General features: G+C 36.0%; 2 protein-coding genes across 4 annotated transcripts in view; both read right to left on the bottom strand.

Annotated features, from left to right (window-relative positions):
• LOC309482981 (kinesin-like protein KIF2A) overlaps window positions 1–21728 on the bottom strand; it is a 61933-nt gene that overhangs the window by 8968 nt on the left and 31237 nt on the right. Inside the window, exons 5-9 of one of the 3 annotated variants that reach the window (XM_082148596.1) lie at window positions 3647–3709; window positions 3213–3292; window positions 2849–2956; window positions 2705–2759; window positions 1528–1641 (exon numbers count right to left, since the gene is read on the bottom strand). In XM_082148596.1, the coding sequence (XP_082004722.1) occupies window positions 1528–1641; window positions 2705–2759; window positions 2849–2956; window positions 3213–3292; window positions 3647–3709 (420 nt within the window). Of the gene's footprint in view, window positions 1–1527; window positions 1642–2704; window positions 2760–2848; window positions 2957–3212; window positions 3293–3646; window positions 3710–7906; window positions 8873–21728 lie in introns of those variants that run through there. The other 2 variants (XM_082148595.1, XM_082148597.1) reach the window with 2 other exon arrangements.
• Window positions 9324–21728, bottom strand: part of LOC309483030 (kinesin-like protein KIF2A) — a 32772-nt gene continuing 20367 nt past the window's right edge. Inside the window, exon 6 of the mRNA XM_082148669.1 lies at window positions 9324–9651. Coding sequence (XP_082004795.1) covers window positions 9628–9651 — 24 coding nt within the window. The 3' untranslated portion in view covers window positions 9324–9627. The remainder of the gene's footprint in view (window positions 9652–21728) is intronic.

The raw sequence follows: 21728 nt of genomic DNA, 5'->3' as shown, positions 1-21728 counted from the left end.
TGTTCTTTAGTTCCTTCCAGAAAACACCATTACATGACAATGTAACATAACATGTCTTTATTTTACATGTCATTTAAATTCAACATCACTGAGCCCAAAGGCAGCAGGCATCATGCAGATAACTATTTTTGAAACTGTTCTGACCAATCCAACTAAAATCCAACAAAATAAACAACGAACAAATAAATTATAAAACAACATGAAATTAGGTCATTGACAGTCTTATAGCCTATATTAATAATATATTAAACCAAAAACTCATATTTTTTTAGAAAGGATGTGAATTAAAACAACCACAGCAGACGACAAGTTGATCAATTCTGTTAAATGGTATGGTTTAATTGACCGAATTATCCATTTGTTTTCTGACAGGGAACACATGGAACGAATCACCGGTCCACATTTTACTAGTGACCGTGTTTACTCCTTTCTTTTCAACCATTGGATAGGATTTAATAAACGGCTGTTGTATCTGTACTTCTGACGAAGTGCTGTTAAATATCTGAAAAACTACGCCGCAAAAATAATAAATAAAATGCTTTTTTTAAAAGGACAAAGGCAAAAGAACGCATGCAAGTTTTCTTAATATTAAAAACCAATAGACTGATGAAAATGCGGGACATTTTCTCAATATGCGACGTGCGGGACAAGGGGTGAAAATGCTGAGCGGTACAACGCAAAGCGGGACGGGACGGGTGGTCACCCTACTCTTGATAGTCCACAACATATCTGAAATGACTGCTATTACTTGCAAATAATAGTATCAGTAGAACATGGAATAAAAGATTAGGCCACATAACAGTCATTAATATTCATTCAGACTCTTATTTCATCTACATAATAACATAATTCAGCAATTACAGTGTGCAATTTGAACAATGACTCATATTGCAACACTAAACTATGGGTAGGAATTTTTAGATTGACTTTCGGAGAGTTATGATCTAATTCCAAAATTATTGTCTAAGCATCTCAATTTTCTATCAACAGCATGGGGCATACATAAACTAAAATATGACCGAAATAACCTGACAATAGACACTGCATGGATCAGATCAATTCAGAATTGTTTAAGAGAGAATCACAACAACATATCTGTGAATCAATAAACAAGCAAATCAGTCAAGAAAGCTTGTAGTTCTGGCCAACGGAAGTGCAGTATCGTGCGGCACACAGAAAACAGGTTGACCATTTTGATTCCAGATTAATTCGGCAGACAGACACTTGTAAGCTTCATAAATTCAAAGCAAGAGGATTAATCAGTTCATGTCAAAGCTGTCCGGTCACAGACGTTCACTGACATTCAGAGGGACGGCTGGGGTGTCCAAACCACACCCCACAAGATTTGAGCCAAGATACAAACAGTAGGTTAGGTTTACTGCAAAATAAAGACTCCAAAAGGATGCTTTGTCTTTATGCATGACATGCATCCTCTGCAGGAGGCCTCAGTTTGGCTTTCAGAGTTTTCCTATGGGGAAAAGGGGGTTGACATGAACAGACTGAAAAGCACTGAGGAGTGTCATTTACCGCCCAGGCTTTGGGTCTGGCTCTGTGTGGATTGAGAGGGTTGTTGTGCAGGTGGAGGGGGTGCTGATTCTGGCTGCTGCTGCTGCTGGGCCGGCCGTGCCCGGGTCGAGACAACTTCACAACAGAACACATAAGAGTCAGCAAATCACAGTCAGACTATGTCTGAAAACTTACCAGGAGCACTCAAACATGCCTATAATGCGCACAAATGGCACTCAGGTAGACAGCTTTCCAAATTTTGAAACACAGCCCAGACAGCATAGTATGGTAGTATGCTGAGACAAGTAATTTAATTTGAATAAAAGTTGACATTTTGATTACAAATTATGATATGAGGTCAAAGTTGTTGATAACGGCACAGAGAACACAAAAACAATGACAGCCAATCAGAATCCATCCTACTTTAAAGAGCTTGAGCATTTAAAGCAGCAGACGACAAAACTGAGCGTGCACTTTTATAATAAACAGAACATTATCGTTTGCTGGTGTGGACACTAATATTGTTATCTTTATCTTTACAGTTATTGTTCTTGATGTGAACGGGCCTTTATACTATGTAAATATTGATTTACATTAGTAGGTAAAAAAATCACAGTTTATAAAAAATACATTTCCTCATAGCGTCCAGTTTATTTTCCTTTATTAGCCTATGCAATCGTTAAATGCGTTTTAATGGATTCAATGCATTTTGAACTTATTTTTTTGTTGGATCTGGCAGGTTTGATTTTCTTATCCAGAATGTGTCTAGATGAAGTCCCGGCTGGTGTAGCTCTATTTAATGACTTATTACTCTGATGTATCAAATATTACTTAACAAAAAACAAATGCAAACTTTATTTATTTCGATTTTTTTAAGTATTTTGTCTAAAGGTTCAAAGAATAATTATAGCACTGAATATTAGAATTCTGTTATACTGTCAAGATTAAGTGCTTGTGGAGTGTGCAGTCTTTGAAAACTACACAGCCTCAGACTGAGCACACTGAGCTTGACACATGCATGTCACCCCTTCATTTTGAAGCACCCAGAATGCTTCAAAATGATAATATGCACACTACATATTTATTTAATTAAATCATAGTCTTTAGCAGATTAATCGCACATGGGCATACTGCAATTCAGAAATTATTCTGATTTATTGTGCAGCCTTAATCATGAGTCATATAAGAGCAAATATACCTCTTTTGTCTCTGCATCGGATTTCACTTGTTCCCGGTGTTATAGTTCCATGTTTCTGCACACAAACAAAAGCGTACAAAAAGGTTCAAAAGATGCGAACAATTAGAGTGCAAACTCAACTTTTAACTGTGATCTTGTACAAACCTTAGGCATTTTGCTGGGTGTAGGAGGCAGTGGTGTAACAGGGCTCAAGGAAATCTCTTCCTCTGCAGCTAATTCTGGATTTAGTGAGAATATGCACTCCAAATCAATCTGTTACCAAAAAAAAGTGAAAATTACAATTAAAAAAACTTCTATCCAAAACAGGGTTATTGTAGTTAACTAAAACTAAAACCCTAAAAACACATTTTTGAAACACATTTTTAACTAAAATGGAAAATATAAAAACTGATTCAAAATAGTAATAAAAACTATAATAGCATCTCTAAACTAAAATAACACTGCTCATACCAAAGCATACAGAATGTCCTAATATAAACAGCAGAGAGGCTACTAGACTTAACGTTACCTCTTCTTTTTCTAACCATCGCACAGAAACACTATGGTCCTCTTCATTCAAAGCTGTCACATTGACCCGGTGTATTTGCCCTGTAAGAAATTCAAAAGCTCTAAGTGAGAAAGAGTATTTGGTTTTCGCTTATAACTTCACGAGGCATGCACAGATCGTAGAAAAACGAATCTCACGATTACAAAGAGCTAAGTTACAATTATTACAACATTACAACATCTCATGAAACATTCAAAATCGTTGAAAATGGCACTTCATTTTTTACAGCATTTAATTACAATTAAAATGAGCCCAAAATGAACTTAATCTATTGCTTTTATGACAAGATATTCTTCATGGTGAAACAATATAAAAAATGCCCATGAGGGGGCGTCAAAAAACCTCAACAAAAATGCCTTAGTTTTTTGTTCATAATTATCCAAATATGAACTCACCATCGCTGCGTTTTATGTTCACATAAGTCCCCACGACGATCTTGCCGAAGATAGTCGCCATGTCTAATTTATTGGACGATGAGAATAGTAAAATATACGGGCTAACAGTAACTTCTAAAAACAGTGTTTGAATTCTTCAGGTTTGTTGTTGGTAAAAACGTCTCCGGTTGCTATAGACACGTGTCACTCCGCCCACACCCAATTTAATTGGTTTATAATACCGCAATCTTATTGGTGTAGACGATTCAGGTCTGAGCATGCGCATTCCTTTAAGTACGATTTTATGAATGATTTGGCCGTATTAAAGAAATATTAAATGCTAACTTTAATCGTAGGCTATATGTCTATCTTGTCGGTTTACCATGGTAATTTTAGTTAAGATCTTTTGGCTAATGTTTTATTGTACTTAAGAAACAGAATGGATGAAGTTATTGTTTAAAAACGAACGCAGGCCTACTTCAAGGAGATGTTTTACAAACTCGGGATTTTACGCAAAGGATGATAATTCACTGTAAGAATGTAAAAGCAGCTGATTTTAATTTTTAAAGCACGACCGTTTTTTGTTGTCATTTTTTTAACGAGATGTTGTCCAATGCGTGCATTATTTGGTAGGCTACAAAGTGCAAATAAAATGTTTAATGGCAAACTCACGTTTCTTTGTTATTAAAATGAGGGCCTGTTGGTTCTGTAAATCCCTGTGTTATAGTTTAAAGATTCATGTTTTCTATAAGTGTCAACCGTAGGCAGGGCTGGACTGGCCATCGGGCATACCGGGCATTTGCCCGGTGGGCCGACATGCTTTTTGGGCCGATACATCTCATACTCATACATATTATTTTTTTTATTTTTTTTTTTTTTATTTTTTTTACGGCCCATAAAATGTGTACATCGGCGGCCCATTCGTTTTGTTTTGTTTTGCTTAATTGGCGGCGCTGGGTTTGTGCCGGTGTAATGCAGTGGTAAAAAAAAAGTCAGTGTTAGTTTTTTTTTTTTTCTGACAGACCAGCCCATGAAACACGTAGATCAGCGGCCCATTGGTTCTTTTCTTGATTGACACTGGGCTGGCCCAATCACAACTTTAAACGAGTGAGCGAGCGTGCAGCAGTGTCAGTGTGTATCTGTCAAAATAGTCAGCGAGATGGAGAAGAAACGCAAGATTTGTGCAGAGAAATAGCGTGAAAAAATAGAAACAGGCCCTTAAAGCAGACACTGTAAACTGTGTCAAAATATATGTTTTCTGCCCTTCATCAGCTCCTGTGATGATGATGATAGTGAGGAGGATCATTTCATTTATTTATTTATAAAGCACAAATAAACAACTGACGTCGACCACTGTGCTGTACAAGTTAATAAATATAAAACAAAACCACACACAAAACATTAATGACAGAAAATAAAACACTATAGTTTGGGTTTAGGGAGATCAAAAATTGAGTGATATGCAAGAGTAAATAAATAAGACTGTAGTTTAGATTTAAATTCATAAACAGACGTGGCAGACCTCACAGATAAGGGAAGACTGTTCCACATCCTAGGACCGGCCACTGAAAAAGCACGATCGCCTCGCAACTTCAGTCTTGATCTTGGATATGACAGTATAATGCTGTCTGAGGATCGCAAGCATCTTGTTGACTTTTTCACATTTATAAGATCTGACAAATAGGATGGTGCCATACCAATCAAAACCTTAAAAACTAACAACAAAATTTTAAATTCAACTCTATAACACACTGGCAACCAATTTAAAAATGATAGTATCGGAGTAATGTGTTCTCGTCTACGAACCCCAGTTAAAAACCTGGCAGCGGCGTTTTGGACCATCTGAAGACGTAACATGGAGGATTTAGGTAATCCCATATACAGAGAATTACAATAGTCCAAACGAGATAAAACAAAAACATGTGTGACAGTTTTAAGATCATTAAAAGATAAAAAAGTTTTGACTTTGGACAGCAGTTTAATATGGAAAAAACAAGACTTTACCACAGAATTTATATGTTGGTCAAACTTGAGCGATGAGTCCCAAAAAACTCCTAAATTTTTCACAGTGGGTTTGATATAGGAGTTTAAATAATCATAATCAAGATTCGGGTTTGCTTTCCCCACAGAGGGGCCAAAAACAATTACTTCAGTCTTACTCTCATTTAAGTGCAAGAAATTCAAAGACATCCAAGATCGTACATCAGCTAAACAGGCAAGCAAAGTTTCTAAGCCTTGCTTGTCATTATGTTTCAAAGGGAGATAGATTTGGGTGTCGTCTGCATAAAAATGAAAGGATACTCCATGCTTCTTAAGAATTGAGCCAAGTGGCAACATATATAAAGAAAATAAAGTGGGAGCCAGAACAGACCCTTGAGGAACACCACAGGCAACTCGTGCTACAGATGATACAGCGCGACCAATACCCACTGAAAAGGTTCTATTACTAAGATAAGATCTAAACCAACTAAGGGCAGTTCCTTGAATGCCCACACACTTTTCAAGACGTGTTAAAAGAATTTCATGATCAACTGTATCAAATGCTGCGCTCAAATCTAGTAGCACCAAGATTGCTGAGTTCCCGGAATCAACAAATAATAAAATATCGTTTAAAACTCTTAGAAGTGCTGACTCAGTACTATGTTTTTTCCTAAATCCAGATTGGAATTTTTCTGCAATGTTGTTTGTTTCTAGAAAGCTCTGCAATTGCACAGACACAGCCTTCTCTAAGATTTTTGCCATGTAAGGTAAATTTGAGATTGGCCTAAAATTTGATAAGATATTTATATCCAGACCTGGTTTTTTCAACAAAGGTTTCACCATAGCATGTTTGCAAAAGGATGGAACAATCCCAGAAAGAATGCTCTTATTTATAATTGCTAAAATCCAATCCCCAACATAATCAAGTATCAATTAAAAAAATTGGGTCGGAACAATATCACATGCAGAGGTGGTAGGCTTCAGCTTAGCAACTGAATCCTTTAGACCCAGCAATGTGATCGGCTCAAATGAGTTAAAAAACTTGGTGGGAATTAAAAATTCAACAGGGTCGTCAGTACAAGGAATAATGGACTGTCTAATTGTATCAATTTTATCCTTAAAGAATATCAAAAAAATTTCACACAAAGTTGAGGACTCCACTAAACAAATTTTTCCGTTTGGATTATAAATAGAATTCAAGATATTAAATAAAGCCCTGGGACTATTTGTACTTTTGCGAATTATCTCAGAGAAATACTGAGATTTCGCAACTTTCACTGCTTTTTGGTATGTCATTAAAGATTCCCGTAGCATATCATAGGATACTTGGAGTTTATCCTTTTTCCACCTGTGTTCTGCCCTTCTACAGGCTTTCCTCAAACTACGTGTATTATTGTTTAACCATGGTTCTATTTTGTTTTTATATTTTTTTAGTTTCATAGGGGCAATAATATCTAAAACACTAGTGCATACATAATTAAACGTATTAAGAAGCTCGTCCACATTTAACACATTAACAAGATAATCTGAGGAAAGCAAATCACAGGTCTCTTTGAATGTCACTGAAAATTTTTCCACCGAGGTTGGAGCAAAAAGGCCAACACGTGACCATTTTTCAGGTCTCATTATTTCAGTAGTGTGACAAGAAATATCAGCAGTAAACATTATAGGCTTGTGATCCGAAAAACTCAAATCATCGATATGCACATCTGAAATAGAAAAACCATGTGTTAACACCAAGTCTAAAATATGACCCTGTGCATGTGTTGGTTCTTTCACCCACTGGACAAAATCACACGCCTCTATGAGACTGAGAAACTCTTTCACTAACACTTCGGATTCACAACCAACATGAATATTAAAATCACCAACAATTAGAATTCTATCAAATTTAGGGGTAATATCCCCTAGAAATTCGGAGAACTCGGCGATAAAGTTTTTGTTTGTTTTTGGTGGACGATAAACCACTGCCACCACCAACGAGTTCATCGAGTCCAGCACAAAACTTTGAACTTCAAAACTTGTGAAACTGTCGATTTCTAAGATTCTACAACAATAACCATCTCTAAAAACAGATGCCAGTCCTCCACCCCGACCGGACAAACGGGGTGAATTAAAAAATGTATAATTAGGGGGGGTGAGTTCAGAGAAAGGAGTATTATCTCCAACAGACAGCCAGGTCTCAGTCACAAATAAAAAATCTAAGTTGCCAGAGTTTATAAAGTCATTAAGAATAAACGTCTTGTTTCCCAGCGACCTTGCATTTACTAGAGCCATTTTGATCGAAGATGATTCACAGACCTGTTGCGAAACAATGTGCGATGCCCGACAAAGTGGACGGAGATGATGACAATCCACCCCACCACGCCGAAGACGCGGTGAGCGGCGGCGGCAAGGAGGCGCCAACGAGTCCGCTGACAAGTGTACAATCCATTGATAAGGAATTTCCAGAGAGCGCCTCGGGATGTAGAGGCCGCGATTTATCTCCGTCCGCACAGCATCCAGACGAGGTTGACAGATCCATCGAGAGGAGGCCAGGCAAAATCTCAGCCTAGCAGCAAGGCCCCCGCGCTTTCCTCTCCTCCTACGCCGCTTTCTCCAGGAAAGCGCACACGGCACACGGCGTAACCATGGAGGTATGTTCATCGAGAGGGGTGGAGGTGGTAGGCTGAAACTCGGACCAGTCGTATCCTCGAAGGAGTAAAGCGCTATAGTAGTGTAATAAACCTCAGAACAGCCCTACGGTGGTCAAAGAACAGCCAGTCGGTTTAATCAAAGAGAATTTACACTTTATTTCAAATAGAGAGGCTAAAACTCATTCTACGGGTACAGATAAGATAGGGAGCCAGGGAAGAGAAACACGGGAAACTCCGCAAGGCACAACACTTCATATACACACAGTGAGTTTCACGCTCAATACGTCACACAGTGTTTGATACTCAACATAGCACCCCAGCCTGCACAGCACACAGTGATCACACGTAAGGCGTGTTTCCTCCGTTCTCAATTCCCCAACCTCCCTCTTTAACCCGCTGTCCGTTACACAATACACAGTCAAACAATTCATATAGGAATAGATTAAAAACACTTCCCTCTCGTGGGGCAGAGTAGACTCATCCGTAGGGGGTGAGTAGTGATCGCAGCAACCCGTCTTCTCACCGAAGACGTCACTCTACCGTCCAGGGGCGGAACTTAAAGTTCATTCATAAAATCCTTCCGTCGTATGCATCAAGGCATTCATAACGTCTCAGTAGCACGTGGGCATTCATTCATAGAATCTCGGTAGCACGTGGGCATTCATTCATAGAATCTCGGTAGCGTGCGGGCGTCAGCCGAGCAATAGTCTGAGGTAGTCGGTGACACTAATTTCCCCCCTCTACAACTCAACTATCTCACCCCAAGGCAGCTAGCTAACTAGCTATCTTCATCTCCGGAGGACCTACTGTCCCCGAGAGACAGCCAAAACGTTCTCAACAGGTCACCACACTCAGCGTTTTCCGGTTGCACCACACCTCTTTTTTTAAAGTCCCTTTGTCCTCCCTTCACAGGTGCATGCCATCAAAGCAGTCATGTAATCAGCCAATGACGACACACTACAGTAGATCTGATATTAAGCAGCGTTTGGCGATCGTATATTAACGGGGGGGGGGGGGGGGGGGGGGGGGGGGGCATGCCCCCGGACCCCCCTAGAAGAACCAAGGTCCACCCACCACATTTTTTTATTGGACCACACTTCACTCTCCCCTCTGGTAATTTAACAAAAATAGGATAAATGAACACACACTTTTTAATAACAGATATTGAAATATCACAGCATTAATGTAAAATCAAGGAGTTCAAATACTATTTTCCAATATCAACATTTTTAACTTTGAAACATTTCATTCTGGCCCACTGCGTTTTTGAGTTGTGTCTACGAGTCTGCATGTTCGCTCTTTGGCTTCGGCCACCATCCCTATCAGAGGCTAGCCACAGCCACCTGGTGATGAGGATCTCTATTTCCTTTTCTGTAGAATCTTTGGTCAGGGCATTCCGGCGGACTGCATCTGAGAAAAACACAAGATAGAAGAGGGCAGCATGACCATGTGATGTTTCTCAGCAACCACCAAAACTTAATTTGGATGCAGGGCTCTACGCTTACATTTCTTTTTCATTTAAAAAGTTTAGGAGCACAGTAAAAAAATTAGGAGCACCTTCTGATCATTGACAAATTAACCTTCCCATTATAAGGCGATATTTGACTATAAAATTACATGCCGGGGCTTTTTCTTTAACCTTATTAAATGTCATCTTAAGTCAAATTCATAAATTGAGTTACAATAAGACGCAATCACGAAGAATAAGTTACCAATCAAATGAAATCAGTAGTAACAAATTTCATCTTTGCACTGCAGAGGTGGCATATAACAAAAAGGTGGCATTTAGTTATATTTACAGACTGTTTAATGAGGCTCAGAAGTGGAAAATGCATTTAAATTCATGATAACAATGTTATGTTAATGTTTTAAATAGAGTTTGAATATAGAAATATTAAAACTGAAATAAGACTTTAAAAATTAAAGTAGGTGGTCTGAAACCGAAGACATGTACCTCAGTTATTTAAGGAATATAGCATGAGTGAGAGTGGGGGCTGACTTTTAGGAATGATCTAATGAATGCATAATTTAACTCACCAAATTCTTCTTCTCCTCTGGATTCTTTAATGTCTCCCCCAACAAGCTGGATGAGGATCTCCTTGGCAAGTGCTGTAAGACACAAGAAAAAGCAGGCATAGCAGATTAGTAGCAAAACATTGTACGTATGTCAGAGTAAACCGAGAGAGATCACTTTGTAGAATTCCTACCTGTGGGCATAGCCTCCCGAGAAGACTTTTTGTGTGGCATGTACTTGTGGGGTGTTCTAAAAGAAAAGAAAAAAAAGAATAGAATAGCTTTCTTGCCCTTCTTACTTGATATCCAGTTTGGCCTGATGACAGACTTCTGCCAGCTGCTGCATGGGTTGGGGTGTCAGTAGGAGGTGTATGCTAAGAAAAGAAAGAAAGAAAAAGATTTTATCATCTCATCACACCAAATAGGGCTAAAAAAAAAAAACTAAAAAAAACCGATTTTTCGCTTAATCGTTTTTTAAAATGTGGTCGATTCATTATCGATTCTCAAAAGCCACGAATCGATTTCTTTATTTCCACAACATTGAACATTATATCTGAAAGACGTTCCGGTTGAAGGAACTGTCAATGTCCTCATCGGGCTAGTGCTGCATGGTCATGAAAGTTTATAATTTGCACGCGTTTTCAAGCCGTGCCAATTTAAGCATTCAAGCGAAAGAAAACTTGCGCGTGCACACACCAGCGTGCAAATAATAAAATCAGATTAGATTTGAAAGAATGCATTTGATCAGCCATTCTTACCTTAGAGCAGTGTTTATTTATATAGAACAGCAAAAGCAAGATTATCTGAGGAAAAAATTAAAAAAGATTAGCATTGTACAAAACCATCCATAATGTCTTATTATACTAAAGCATTACGATTTCCCTTTTTAAGTCCAAGCCCAACCCAATAACCATTATGACATTACCCCACTACCAGCATAACTGTACACAGTGCATAAAGTAGGGTCCATCAAGACATAAGTTACTTTGATAAGCAAGCATTTCACCAGTTCACAAGGTTCTCAACATTATCGAACACACAACTCTATAATTGTGACATCCCATATACACACAAACACCTGTATATGGAAATAGAAAAAAAAAAAAAAATTATATAAGAAAAATATATTTATAGTAAATGAACACACCTAAAACATTATCCCCTTGGCATTGATAAGTCAGACACATCTGAAGTTAATTGCAAACAATATGCAAGTACAATATCTATGTAGAAGGCTAGTCAGACTTGCCCATTGTTGGCAATTAACTTCAGAGGTGTCTTATAAATGCCAAGGGGATAGCTTTTTAGGTGTGTTCACTTACTATACTTTTTATATATAGTATGTCAACTAGTGGAGAGGATTAACACTAACGTTACTCTGAATGGCAGTTTTATTCAGTGCACTTCTTGTCACGATGTTGCTATATCATATGGCGCTTAACGGTTAATTTATTCTTAGAAAAGTTAACTTGCCAAGTAGGAGTCAGGCATGAAGATAGCTAATAAACTTTTCAAACCTGTCTGTACAGCCCGCATTTAGCCAAAGGTAATGTTAATGTTAGCTATAGTGCTACTTCAGTTTTGCTTCAAGATCTTTTCTCCCCCCTTTTAAAATGTAAAAAAAAAAAAATTTGCTTTATTGATTTGAATGTTCTTTAATATTTTCTTTAATTCCAGTTTATTATTTAGATTGGTTTATTCTCTGTCAGAACATACCTGCGTCCCACCAGTTGAAAGCCACTGATCTAAACTCCATTGTCAGTAGTGATTCATTTAAAAGACCAGCAAATTTAATTCACTCATGTAATGTTCCTCAATTGTCGAGTCGAAATTCATCTTCTGAAAGTGTGATGTTGCTGACAATATATTTAGTGTGACTCCAGCATTTGTTGTATCAGTGACTTCCCAGCATGTTTTTTTAATTTTTTTATAGTAGTTTCTAACTCTCATGGATGAAGAACATGGAGAGTTTCTCTCTGAAACTGTATTGTTTATGGGACTTACTGCCACACACACACACACACACACACACACACACACACACACACACACACACACACACACACATATATATATATATATACTTCATAACATCAGGAACTCGACAGCCCTACCTAGAACGGTTTTCCTCAGTGTTTGTAATGTCTGCACAAAGGAGCCGTTGGGCAGCTGTGCGAAGATTCGCCTTTGGAGAAAACTGTTGATTTTATACTCGAAACATTTAAGTATCATTAATATTAAAAATGAATATTATCCTTGCCTTAGTTATGGTTTACTTTGTCAATACTGACACCTTGTGGTCGCTTTGAGAAGTGCATCGCCTTTAATAATATATCAGCCATTATAGAGGTGCATCCACGTCCATCCTTCTTGTTTTGCGCTTGAAACGGCACAATCTGTAAGTTTAAAAGACTAATCTAAGCGGTAAAATATGATTACATGTATTCTGATATATACATATGTTTGAGAACGATTTGCATGTGACATGTTAAATGTAGCCCGAAGCACATAATTGTGATGCTTGATTGTTCTCCTTAACATAGCTATCTTCTAAGTTATGTAAGGGTGATTTATGTGCATCTTAAATAATGTTTTGATTTATGTGAACTGAATGTAACATTGTATGAGATTTTTTAAAATTTCATTGTTCATTTGTGTTACAGTTTCACAAATTGGGCTTCAGTAAACAAATTTGACCCTGACAACTGTCTACGACTTTTATTAAGCCTTTGCTTAGCTCGCTGCAAAAGCAAACATAAGCTGAAGGCAGAAGATATACCTTAGAACTAATCATAGACAGTAAGAAGGAACTAATATGTTCATAGAAAAACATTACAGAGCAGTTTAAAGGTGCAGTGTGTATTTTTTTAGCGGCATCTAGTGGTGAGATTTGCGAATTGCAAACTGACAGTCACTCACCGCTTATCCCTGCCTTTGCAAACTCGAAGGAGAAGTTTCCACAACGCGTTTTCGTTCAGAGCCAGCATCACGTGACTGAAACCAGCAGAAGCGGAGGAGCAGAGAGAGGGGGTTCAGCGAAAAATCCAAGAGGGTCTGGCTGCAGACTTACGGCAGAGCCCGTCTACGGAGAGCCTGTCCACTCCCTATTAAGCCCTATTGTACCGAATTTTGGTTGTAGTACCACCAGAGTTCCACTGGGGGCGCTCGCCATGAGTGCAAAATGAATGGGAGTCAATGGGGCTAGACGGCTAAATTTGTCTCTTTCACCCGATTGCCGTTGAGAAATCTCAGATGTGATAGTAGATTTTGCAAGTTCAACATGGGTTTTAGGTCGAAAGTTGAATGAACGAGTACTTATGTCGTTTTGATTTCTTACAGGTTGAGTTGTTGTTGCCCATAACACGCTAGCATTCTGCTAATGACGTCAGCATTCTGACGTCATTGACATTTTGAAAGACTTTTTAAAATCAAATAAGTGACTCTAAAAAATCTAACACCCAGCAATGTGTAATTTCTTTGCATCTCCTTTCGAATACAACATTCAAATTACTAGACAAAAAATTATATCCTGAGAAAAGTGGATTTTGAGGGGTATACCGCCATTGACCTCCATTCATTCTGCACTCGTCCTGTGAGCGCCCTCATATGGAATCAGAGTGGAACTGCAACCAGTTCAAAAGCCGGAAGTGTAGTGAGAGTGAAACTTCTCGCCATATTAGACATTCTCTGCCCACAGTCTGCAGCCAGACCCTTCTCATTTTATGATCGAATCAGAGGGGGAAAAAAAGCACAAGCGTGGAAAATCACTGGCAGTGTGAATGAACCTAAATCAAACGAACCCGGGTCAAATCTTGGGTCACTTTATCCGTGTATTTTCCTGAATCTCTGTGTGAAAGGGGCTTTGGTCACACACCCTGACAAAGGCTCATTAGCCACAACGCATAGTTGTGCAAGTACTTGTCACCTGATTTTAAAATATTAAAGCCATGATGAAATAAAGGCTTTCTATATATTTTTAATAATATTAGAGTGCCTTGGATTAATGATTTTTTTTATGATCTGAATAATCCATTACATACAAAAGCACAGAGAAAAAATATTTTCTTGAAAATGAAAATCGGGTTAAAATATGTTAAAATATGCCATATTCCAGTTTTTCTTACCTGCATGCATCCCTTTGTACTGTCTAGTTATATGCTACCAATATAGTCTGCTATCCCAGGGTTGACTTGAATGTTAAAAGAAATATAAAAAAAAATTTAACTGTAATTTAATAATAATTAATAATGCATTGGTACAGTCTACCGTTCTCTGGGATTTGTTTTCATGATAATCGAATGTAAAGAGTTTTATCTCTAAAAACTGTTTAGCTTATACCGCTAGTATATAGGGCATAGAGTAAGTAAAAAGAAATCGCTAGTTAATACCACTAAAAGATTGTAAAAAGACACCTACACACAAAGAAAAAAAACATACAGACTTTCGAACCGAACCATGCATACACAAATACACAAAACAAAAATTCAAACTTGCAAGCACAACCATGCACACATGCAAACAAACAATACACTCTTTACTCATACACACGCACACACATTCACTCACAAATATTAATGAATCAATCACACTCAATCAAATCACCTCTCTCTCTCTCTCTCTCTCTCTCTCTCTCTCTCTCTCTCTCTCTCTCACACACACACACACACACACACACACACACAGTCAAACACAACCATGGACATGCAAACAATACACTTTTCACACATACACATGCACACACATTCATTCACAAATATTAATAAATCACTCACTCACACAGATTAATAATGTACAATAGTCAATCCACCTGATTGACAGGTGTAAGTTTTGTGTCCACCTGATTGACAGGTGTAAGTTTTGTGTCAATTCAATTATTACAGTTTTTTTCTTGTTATTCTTTTGTTAAAAAGGAAAGATCTAACTTGTTGGGATGTGTTCATGTTCCATAAAGGGGATGCCAGTTTGAAGAATGCCATTTGGTGGCATAGGAACCATTATAGTTAAATTGTGAATTGTTTAATACATTTTAATGGTCTTGTGCAATGTTTGAGGCATATTTATTTTTCATGCTTTAATGTTGGCCTAATTTCAGTTACATTTACATTTTAGGCTATGTAGTTTTTTAATTTTAATTTTAATTTTATTTTTTATTGTAGTAACCACTCAGCTGTATGTGGAAATGCATATTTAAAAAAAAATGATGCAAATAAAACCATAGTCCACAGCTTATGTAGTTTTAACTTATTTTAATATATAAATTCAGTGAAATCATCAAACGTTTGTATGACTTGCCAGTGACTTGTGACCCAAGCTACAACTTGACTTGACTTGCTTGACATAAAGCAGTGACTCGACTTGACTTGCTTTTCACAAAATTGACTCGGACTTGCTTGAGACTTGAAGGTTAAGACTTGAGACTTACTTGTGACTTGCACATGTGTGACTTACTCCCACCTCTGATTATTACTGAACTTTATATATATATATATATATATATATATATATATATATATATTAGCTTGTAAAGACACACATTATAGGCCTATATTATGCATATTTCCAGGGCATTAAGATGCTGAAGCTAAATTAAATTAAAGGTTTAAGTTTTAAAATGTGTACGTAATAGTTTTGACCAATAGTCTAAAATATAAAAAAATGTATGCATGTTAGGTTTTAAAGCTTTGTTTTGTCAAGTTAACATTACTGAATGCAACAATTTATATGGAATGTATCCACCTTATTCCTGGGGGCAATATTTTTTCCCCCAGGATGGTACCGCCTTTTTCGCCTCTGATTGGCTAGAAGGGCTCTCCTCCGATTGGTTATTTGATTTGGCTTGAAATTGAAATTTGGTTGATTTGTCACAGAATGACCCTTCTCAGAAACTAAAGCTAAAATGCATATCATAAAAACTGAATGTGTTAGCAGCACAATCCAATAATGATGAAGTGATAACATCTCTAATGCCCTAATAACTGTGAACTGTATTGTTACCCTCAGATGAGCTTGATGGGTCGGAAGAGATGGATCGAGATGAGGAGCCGTGCTCTACATTAAAGCCCTCCTGTGATGCCCAAACACAGTGGTCAGACCCAGAGATGGAGGATCACACCTATTCAAAAGGGCCAACCATCACCTGCAGAGCGAGCACTACACCATCCCCAGAATTATCATGCCCTGTTGCAGATAGTGTTTTGAAGAGTGATGCAGACTCCCTCTTGTATACAGGGATTCCACTCATTGCGTTTCACACCCTTGTAACCTGCCTACAACCATTTGCTCCTACTTCTTCATCCATGCCTGTTGTGGACCAAATCCTAATGACCTTAATGAAACTAAGGCTAAACTTTGTCATGGCTGATTTAGCACGATGATTTAAAGCGTCGCAAGGTCAGGTCAGCAAGACTGTTGGAATCTGGATAGACATAATGTCTGAAAACACCAAGGATCTTGTTATCTGGTTGCCTCGTGAAACAATCAAAGTATGTTGCCCGAAGCTTTTAAAGAACACTTTTCAAACACAACCTGCATGTGTAATTGACTGCACAGATACTGTCTCACAGAAAGCCAAAAACCTGGACTCTAGAAGTGAATCATACAGAGACTACTATTATGGCAAGCCCTTTTAACATTTAAAAGCTAAGTTTGACTATCCGGAATTAACATTGTAGATATCAACAATGTCTTTCTGACTAGTCGTAATTACATTTTGGATAGTTGGAATTGTCATTCAAGATATCTGTAACGTAATTGTGACTAGTCGAAACGACAGATAGAGATACCTGTAATTCAGTTTTGAATAAAGATATCTCAAACATCATTATGACTATGACTAGTGCAAATTATTGTGCATGACATTGTTCTATTTTAGATATCCATAAATAAGTAATTTCCCCTCCCTGCCATAATCAAGGAAGAAGTGGGTTCATTTCCTTATTTCTATGAATGGAAGAAGAAAGAAGCAGTCATGGCGTTGCCTGTAATCGAAAAAAACACCAGAAAATGTTTTTTTACATACAAATAAAAAACAATTATATACAATATTTCATATACAAAAAAAATAGAAAATGTTGCAATGCTATGTTTATGATCATGCTTAAAATTACGTAGGTTATTGTTGACGCAAGATTTATGCGTGAAAGAGATTTACACTAATTCACTTTAATAAAGATGCTGATATGCATGCTATTCTTGCCATGAAAGTACAATAACATTAACTTCCTTAGATGAGAAAAAAAAGTTCTTAGTTCAGATTAGTTCTTTTTTTTTCAAAGTTTGAAACAGTATCTAACAGCATTAAAAAGACAGTTAAAAACTCCTTCGCCCTCTGGTTGCTCCGACATGGTGCTAATCAGTGCTAATTAAGTTAACAGTTAACAGGTGCTATGTGATGTGATGATTTGAACAACATGCTCTGCTCCCGCCTAAAGTGTGATGCGGGCCTAATTTGCATACAGATATCTGCAACGTCATTTGGCCAAGTCAAAACTCTAATTCAAGATATCTGTAATTATGTGAATTAAGGTGAATTAAAGGTGAATTAAAGATATCTTATGTGAAACTGGAATTTCAACAAGTAAGAAATCAATTATTGATATCAACAATTGATTTTGAATGGCAGCCTATGGTGACATTTCACTAGTGAAAATACAATTACAGATATCAAGAATTATAGTTTTTACTATTATGGCAAGCCGTTTTAACATTTAATCATTTAAACCGACTAGTCTCTATTTTCATGCTACTAGTACTTATTTTTTAGATACTAGTATCTATTCCATTAAGTACTAGTACTTATTCATTAGCTACTAGTGCTTATTCTTTAGGTACTAGTGCCTATTCTTTAGATACTAGTGCTTATTCTTTAGGTACTAGTACTTATTCAATAGATACTAGTACTTATTCATTAGATACTAGTACTTATTCATTAGATACTAGTACTTATTCATTAGATACTAGTACTTATTCATTAGATACTAGTACTTATTCATTAGATACTAGTTCTTATTTATTAGATACTAGTACTTATTCTTTAGATACTAGTTCTTATTTATTAGATACTAGTACTTATTCATTAGATACTAGTACTTATTCAATAGATACTAGTACTTATTCATTAGATACTAGTACCTATTCATTAGATACTAGTACTTATTCATTAGATACTAGTTCTTATTTATTAGATACTAGTACTTATTCATTAGTTACTAGTACTTATTATTAGATACTAGTACTTATTCATTAGATACTAGTACCTATTAAATAGATACTAGTACTTATTCATTAGATACTAGTACTTATTCCAATAGTGACTAGTAACTATTCTTTTGTTACTAGTAACAAATAATTTTTTTTGCCATTGACTTCTATGGGGATCTGTCATTCAGATATCAACTATTCAGTTCTGACTAGTATGTATTCCAATTGTGACTAGTACATATATATTAGATACTAGTAGTTATTTATTAGGTACTAGTACTTATTCAATAGATACTAGTACTTATTCATTAGATACTAGTACTTATCCATTAGATACTAGTACTTATTCAGTAGATACTAGTACTTATTCATTAGATACTAGTACTTATTCAATAGATACTAGTACTTATTCAATAGATACTAGTACTTATTCATTAGATACTAGTACTTATTCATTAGATACTAGTACTTATTCATTAGATACTAGTACTTATTCAATAGATACTAGTACTTATTCATTAGATACTAGTACTTATTCATTAGATACTAGTACTTATTCATTAGATACTAGTACTTATTCAGTAGATACTAGTACTTATTTAATAGATACTAGTACTTATTCATTAGATACTAGTACTTATTCATTAGATACTAGTACCTATTAATTAGATACTAGTACTTATAAATTACATACTAGTACTTATTCAATAGATACTAGTACCTATTTATTAGATACTAGTATTTATTCCGAATGTTACTGGTAAGATTTTTTATTTTACTAGTCACAACTGCTTTTTTACTCGTCTTATGTTATGACTAGTCAGAAATGCCACTGGATAGTTCAATTAAAAATCTTACTAGTAAAATAAAAAATCTTACTAGTAACATTTGGAATAAATACTAGTATCTAATAAATAGTTACTAGTATCTATTGAATAAGTACTAGTAGCTAATTTATAAGTACTAGTATCTAATTAATAGGTACTAGTATCTAATGAATAAATACTAGTATCTAATGAATAAGTACTAGTATCTATTGAATAAGTACTAGTATCTAATGAATAAGTACTAGTATCTATTTAATAGGTACTAGTATCTATTTAAGAGGTACTAGTATCTAATGACTTAGTACTAGTATTTATTGAATACATACTAGTATCTAGTAATAGGTACTAGTATGTAAAAAATAAGTACTAGTACCTAATAAATAACTACTAGTATCTAATATATATGTACTAGTCACAATTGGAATACATACTAGTAAGAACTGAATAGTTGATATCTGAATGACAGATCCCCATAGAAGTCAATGGCAAAAAAAAAAATGTGTTACTAGTAACAAAAGAATAGTTACTAGTCACTATTGGAATAAGTACTAGTATCTAATGAATAAGTACTAGTATCTATTTAATAGGTACTAGTATCTAATGAATAAGTACTAGTATCTAATAATAAGTACTAGTAACTAATGAATAAGTACTAGTATCTAATAAATAAGAACTAGTATCTAATGAATAAGTACTAGTATCTAATGAATAAGTACTAGTATCTATTTAATAGGTACTAGTATCTAATGAATAAGTACTAGTATCTAATGAATAAGTACTAGTATCTATTGAATAAGTACTAGTACCTAAAGAATAAGCACTAGTATCTAAAGAATAGGCACTAGTACCTAAAGAATAAGCACTAGTAGCTAATGAATAAGTACTAGTACTTAATGGAATAGATACTAGTATCTAAAAAATAAGTACTAGTAGCATGAAAATAGAGACTAGTCGGTTTAAATGATTAAATGTTAAACCGGCTTGCCATATTACTATATCATTCGTTTTATCGTTACTAGTGAAAACGTAATTCCTTATATCAAAAATTGCCATTGTTACTAGTAGAAATCTAATTCCTGATATCAATAAATATCATTTTAACTAGTGAAAATTTAGTTGTTTATATATATCAAGAATTCATATCCTACAAATGATTAAAAGTCAAAACGGCTTGCCTATTGCCATTCCCAGGATATAAATTAATATCAAGATTTATAGTTTTTACTAGTTAAAATTCAATTGTTGATATCAAGAATGAACATTTTTACTAGTTGAAATGTAATTCCTGATATCAAAAATTGCCATTGTTACTAGTAGAAACATTATTCCTGATATCAAGAATTATCATTTTAACTAGTGAAAATTGAATTGTTGATATCAAGGATTCATATCCCGGAAATGAATAAAAGTTAAAACGGCTTGCCATAGGTTTCACAATCAGGGATTTGCTGGAGGAGCGTAGAGTGAACTTAATCATTCCAGCATTCAGTACTCTTGATGTTTGTGGTGTGTACCACGACACCTGGTTATAACACCTGGTATCTGCTTACTGTATTTTCAAAAGAGCCAGGTATTTAGGGCAGAGCTTCAATTTCATTGCAACAAAATCATCCACTAATCTTGGAAGATTATGTGGAAGAAATTAATGAAAAGAATGCAATTAAACAATGAGTTAAGGGACATTTTATTCCGGGAACAAGAAAGAAATATATACAATAAAGCACCGCATAAAAATGAACAATAAATAAAATAATGTCAACAAGAACAAAACTTTTGTTTTTTTTGGGCCCGCCACCACCCCCCTTCTTCGGGGGACAACTTTTTAATTTTTTATTAAAACAAAGTATATACACGATATGTTACAATACAGACAATAGATACAAAGAACAGTAGTAAGAACAAAACTGATGAACTGGCTATGAAAAGACTATGAAAAAGAAAGAAGGAGTGGAATGAGTAAGAGGAGAAATTAAAATAGCAGCAGTTAAAAGAACATGTCATCTACAGAGCCTTAAACAAGAACACACAAATGAAGCACTGAAGACGGAGGCGGTCTGTCCAAATGCTGCAGTCTATGCCTACACCCTGGGAGACGTCCGTGTGCTCGTCTTCACTTTCCTCACCAACCTGCTCATCATCATCATCCTCACTTGTGCCAGACACAGATAAAACTTACACAAACAATATAACAAATCTCTTGAACAAATTGCATTTTCATGTTTTTAAGACATTTAAAAATCTTTGCACTTTCAATATTAAATATAAACGCCGATATCCATCTCCCCATCATCTGCTTCATTAGCTTCCTCTTCGTCCCTGGCAGCATGTTGGGCATCTCCCCATGACAGGATCTTATTAGGCCAAAATATCTGGCATATTCATTTTCCTCCTCCTTTTCGCCACTTTCATCATCAGAAGTTTGAGTCAGAATGAGCTGGTGAGTAAAAA

Source organism: Leuciscus leuciscus (assembly GCF_965113295.1).
Source record: "Leuciscus leuciscus genome assembly, chromosome: 19".
Classification (NCBI taxonomy): domain Eukaryota; kingdom Metazoa; phylum Chordata; class Actinopteri; order Cypriniformes; family Leuciscidae; genus Leuciscus; species Leuciscus leuciscus.
This window is presented reverse-complemented; position numbering and strand designations above follow the sequence as displayed.